This window comes from Lolium perenne, chromosome 5 (genome assembly GCF_019359855.2).
Source record: "Lolium perenne isolate Kyuss_39 chromosome 5, Kyuss_2.0, whole genome shotgun sequence".
Taxonomy (NCBI): domain Eukaryota; kingdom Viridiplantae; phylum Streptophyta; class Magnoliopsida; order Poales; family Poaceae; genus Lolium; species Lolium perenne.
Window position 1 is genome coordinate 195707671 of NC_067248.2, and position 5571 is coordinate 195713241.

Sequence of the window (5571 nt, forward strand, 5' to 3'; positions counted from 1 at the left end):
TGAAAACCCAAGGTCTGGCCTTAACTGGTTGTGCCTGGCAATATTCTTGTTGGAGGCATTGTTTTGAGAGTTGGGACTATCTTCAGGGAGAAATCCTAAGACCTTTGGTCGGGCGACGACGGTGCTGGTGCACTATTTTCTTCTTGGAGGCATCGCTTTTGGAGAGTCTGTACTTCAGGTGTTGTCACGGTGGTGGTTGTATTGCTGTTGCTATGTCTAGAAGGCTATAGCGGGACTTTTTATTTCTTAGTTTTCTTTTCTCTTTTTTGGCTGTGTGCATCCGTACTGCCATTAGGGTGGGACGTTGTTGCAAAGGCTGGGTGTAATTGGTATCTTTTGATATTAATATATTCCCTTTATCGAAAAAAAGCTCGCTAAGAGAGTAAGAGAGTAGGAGCGGTTAAAAGCAGTAATAACGAAAATAAAGTAATTAACGTTTTGAGCAATAGGTTCTACATGATGGTATAGGAGCATCCGGGCACAGTCTTGTCAATTTCAACGTATTGATCCTCATTTAACTCCGACGAACAGCTCAAGACAAATCTTGAGAAAACTTGTTTCTATAGGACCCATCTTTTGGACTGGGTGGGGATTAAGGGCATCTCCAACCGGCTGACCCAAACGGACGCGCTGGGCCATCCGTTTTGGGCCGTTTGGGTGGCCAAGCGGATACCCGGACAGCGGCCCGCGTCCGCGTGTCCGTTTGGGTCGCGCGCTGCGCCCAACGCGCGGCCGCATCGCAAAAAACGTAGAAACAGGAAAACAAAAAAAAATACGAATTTAAACGAAATTATATTAAACATATGCCCCTATTTTGGGCAAATTTGTACATAGCCCTATTTTGGGCAAATAGAACTAACAAAAGAAGCCCCTATATGGGCTTTTAAATTTAAACTAAAATTTAAAAACCCTCTAGGGTTTGATCGGCGGCGCGGTGGCCGCCGGTGCGCCGCCTAGCCCCTGTGGGCGTCGTCGGCGACGTCGTCGACGTCCCCGGGCGGCGAGGCACTGTTGTGGCTCGACCGCGCCGGGGACTCCGGCGAGGGAGACCACAGGGCCTCCTCCCACGGCGAGTGGGGGTCCGGAGCCACCCGCGCCGCCTCCTCCTCCGGAGGCACCGCGCCTCTCGCCCGGCGGCGGCGCACAGCCTCTGGCGCCGCCGCCGGTCGGCGCGGCGCTTGTCCTCTGGCGGCGCTGCTCGTCGGCGCGGCGCTGGCCTCCTCCCGCCGCGCCGCCTCCTCCTCCTCCTCCCGTCGCGCCTGGAGGGCTGGGCGTAGAGCTCCCGACCCTCCGCCTCCTCCACCTCCCCGCCGCGCCGCCTCCTCCATTTCGGAGGTGCGAATGGCCGCATGGAGCTGCGGCCATTTCGCCTCCTCCTCCGCCGCCGAGATGATCGGGCGGCGCGGAGGTCCGGGTCCTCCTCCGAGGACTCCGGCTTGGGCTCGATGAGGAGAGGTGGCGGTTGCGGCAATGCCGCACCGCCGCGGGCGGCCTCTCCGATGTGGAGGCCGCCGCGGTTCCTCCGACCCGCGGCGCCGGCGGCCGACACCGGCTAGCTGGCGGCCTCGTCGTCATTGGCTCCGGGAGCGAACCGTCGCGTCGGGGCCATGGCGGCGGGTTTGCTCGGGGAGTGGAGTGGGGAGTGGAGTGGAGGGCGATCCCCTCCGATCCCCATTTATTAGACTCCACGGTCACCGACAGGAGGGCCCAACGGAGACGAGGCGACAGCCGCGCGGACGCGAGCGGACGGCGCGTGCCATCCGCGACCACGCAAACCTAGCTCAGATTTGGGCCGGGTTTGCGTCGTTCCGGACGCCGCGGCCGTCCGCTTTTGCGGTGCGTCCCCGCGCTGGGCCGCGTTTTTGTCCGGCTCGACCCAAACGGACGCGCGGGCGCGGTTTGGGTCGCGCGGTTGGAGATGCCCTAAGCATTGGAAACGCCCGCAAAAAGAAAGCATTGGAGACACCAACTCACTTGCAAGTTGGAAGTACTCTCCACCGGGCGTCCCACGTGAAGGGGCACATGCGCGAGGCAAGCTGTGTAACGTGCACGCCCTGATGCAGCTAGGCGACCGCCTCTAAAGCACCGGCATTCCGCCCTCTTATGGGCGCTAATGCTAATTAGCTAGATCTGCGCCGATCTGAGCAGTGAAAATCATAAAAAACTTGGGGTCACGGTACGCCCGGATCTGTGCCTGGGACCGGTCATCAAATTAATTTTGGGGCAGTCCAAACGCATCGGATCGCGTGTGTTGTGCTAGCTAAGGTGCTACTACTAGTCTAATCCTACACTTCAGAATAATCAGGTCGGATTAGTAATGCACCATGGAGGTGAGGGAAGAGAGAGATGAGATTAAGCAATATCGAATCTGGCCTCTGCACTGTGCAACCGAAAAGGTTTAGATGGGATGAACATGGCATGAGTATCTAGCATCTGTCAATGCAATACTTTTGATGCATGTTGTGCTCTGCACTTGTGCTATGCTTCGCTATTCCGTCCAGCTTTAGCTCGACCATTTTCGTGGTAAAGAACTCTAAAAGCTCGTTGGAATCCACATGTTTGGTCTAATGTTCGATAAATACGTCCTCAAATCCACCTCACTCTACCCAGTCGAGCTGCGCTTCTTCAGTCAACACCACCCACTGCACTAGTACTAGCCAAGCCGGTGTCTTCTCTTCTGGCAACCTGAGTAGCTTCAGAGATATGGCACTAGCTGGTAGGCTGCTCGTCCTGCTCGCCGTCGTTCTCCTCGCCGTCTCCATCGCCGAACACAAGGTGAGCTCCGGCGGATCCACCCGGAGGACACCCGTAGCGGGCAGCCCATCTGTTTCCTTCAGATACTTACACACTCAGTTGCATATTTTGTCATCAGGCGTTTGCTTCACGAACTGAAGAGCAGCGCCAGGATAATGAGCACCAGGTGAGCAAGGGCTCTGTCTTCTCGGCGTCAGTTGAACATCTTTGAGATAACTTGCAGGCAGATCTATTGCTGATACGTGTTTTTTTTTTCTTTTTCTTCTTCTGAATTATTTCCACAGGGAGGTCACGGCAGTCTCAAGATATACGGTGAGTCACCCTTCCGGTTCATCACCGTTTTTGTGTTTCACCGGTTTTCCTTTGTTATGGTTTCCTTGAACAGTAATTTGTTTGCTGTACTTGGAGATCCAGATTAGGCTAGAACAAGAACCAGTGAGATCCACATGTATAGCACCTTGGAGGCAGGCTTTGCAGCAAATAAAATCAGTTACAAACATATAGTAGATTTAAAACTTCAGAGTGCACGAAACGGAGCACATGCACACACGACCTGATAGGATTCGCCTGAAATGTTACTAATTCGTGTGTTGGTTGCGTGCAGAGTGCAAGCCGAAGTGCGATTACAGGTGCAGCGACACCAAGTACAGGAAGCCGTGCCTCTTCTTCTGCAACAAGTGCTGCAGGACCTGCCTGTGTGTGCCGTCAGGCTTCTACGGCAACAGGGAGGAGTGCGCCTGCTACAATGACTGGAAGACCAAGGAGGGAGAGCACAAGTGCCCTTGATTACAAGAGGTGGCGTCTTCTTCTGACACCTACAACCAGTGCCATAGCTGTATCAGCCAAGCCTGAGCTGGTTAGTTTGTGTGTAACGGGTTTAGTTTTTGCGGGCGTCAGTGGGCTGTATTGTTTGTAGGAGTATGTGGTGCGATCTGCCCGCCTGATCTGCGATTCCAGAGGGCGGCGCACGCACAGTTGTATCGTCGGATTCACCATTTGTTTCAGAGTTCGAACACACGCGAAAATCACAGTATGTTACAAGAGAGTGTCTTCTGACAGCTAGAGTCATTGACATTGTTGCATCAGCCAAGCCGGAGCTAGTTACGTGTATTGTCTATTGTGTAACAGAGCTTTGGCTTTAGCCGACGCCGGTGTAAAAACTTTAGACAGTTCTTCGTCTGATGTGCGATTCCAGAGGGAGGCGCACACATTTGTATCGCCGGATTCACCGCTGGATTCACCGTGTTCGAACACACGCAAATCGCAGAACATCGAGAGCAGCCTCAAAAGGCACCTCGGACGAACACGAATCTCCATCCGATCCCTCATCCTCCACCTCCATACAAGAATAACGGGATCCACTGGACGAGGACGGATCGGAGAGGACCGGAGGCGACCAAGGAGAGAGGCCCTCCGCACCAGCCACTAAGTAAAAAACATGCCTTTGGTCCAACATTTCTGGGAGCTTTAATCCCGGTTTAAAAATGAATCGAAATTAATGGGAGGCATTGGTCCCGGTTTATCCTAAGCCCCAACCGGGACTAAAGGGGTGGCGAGCCTTTAGTCTCGGTTGGTATTACCAACTGGGACTAAATGATATTTAGGTTTTTTTTGCACCCCCACGCACCTCCACCCTCCTAGATCGCCTTTTTTAGCTCCGTAAAATATATAATAAAATGATAGAAAATTTAAAAAATAAAATCTTTTGAGATCCTTGTATGTTACGCAACCTATTATTAGGAAAAATTAACAATTTTGAATTTTGAATTTTTTTTGCAAAAGTTTAGAAAAAGGTAAAATGGAAGAATATATCAAAATGATCGTGGGAAAAAATTACATCCGAATTCACAAGGGTTTACCCGGTTAGCCAATTTTTAGATTCTCAAAATTCTAAATAAAAATATGAAAGTAGGAAGATTTTAGTTTTTGCCAGAAATTCAAGACTTTATATTTTAAAAAAAATTAAATTAATAATTGCATCCTATTACTTAACCATAAAGTTAGCCAATTTTTAGATTCTCAAATTTTCAGGTTTGCCAAACAAATTATTAAAAAATAAAAAAAGTATAATATAAATTAAAAAATTAATATTTAAAATAATTTAACATTATAATATAACACAAACTTATTATATCATTAGTTTTGTTTATTAAAAAAATTATTTGAAATTCAAACAATAAAGATGTGTGACATCGACCAATATGTTAATATGATTGATATGATACTACTATCAACAACATCCGCACGAAGCACTTGGAAATGGGATGGAGAAGGAACTTGAAAGTTAAGCGTGCTAGTGCGGGAGTAGTGGGAGAATGGGTGACCGAGTGGGAAGTTTGACCACGGGTAATTTGACTAGAGTGTAGTTAGAGACTAACCGGAACTAACTGAAATACTAGAAATTCTGGAAAAAAATAGAAAAAAAGATGGAGCGAAAATAATTAGAAAAATAAAAATGAATAATTTTTCTAATGAAATAGCCTTTAATCCCGGTTGGTGTTACAAACCGAGACTAAAGATCATTTGCTTCAACGCACACCAGCAGCCCATGTGGCGGGGCCTTTAATCCCGGTTTGTTTTACAACTGGGACTAAAGGCCCCTTTAGTCCCGAGTAGTTTGTCCGGTTGCAAATCCGGGACTAAAGATCAATCGGGATTGTAGGCCCTTTTTCTACTAGTGAGCGTTAGACGACGACAGCGTTGGGCAGTGGCAGCCTTGCCATTGATCGCCTCGGCGGTCGCCCAGGGGCCAAGGGCTCCGCTCCTTAAAATGGGGGGAATTTACTTTCCGACCTATGATGCACCAACAAGAAATGC

The 5571-nt window shown here is 49.9% G+C and overlaps 1 protein-coding gene across 1 annotated transcript; it reads left to right on the forward strand.

The window, feature by feature from the left end:
* The first annotated feature begins 2434 nt into the window (after window positions 1-2434).
* On the forward strand, window positions 2435-3804 carry LOC127301597 (protein RSI-1). The gene is made up of 4 exons (XM_051331870.2): window positions 2435-2775; window positions 2873-2920; window positions 3039-3066; window positions 3359-3804. The coding sequence occupies exons 1-4, from the start codon at window positions 2704-2706 to the stop codon at window positions 3538-3540; spliced, it is 330 nt and encodes a 109-aa protein (XP_051187830.1). The 5' UTR covers window positions 2435-2703; the 3' UTR covers window positions 3541-3804.
* Window positions 3805-5571: the final 1767 nt, after the last annotated feature.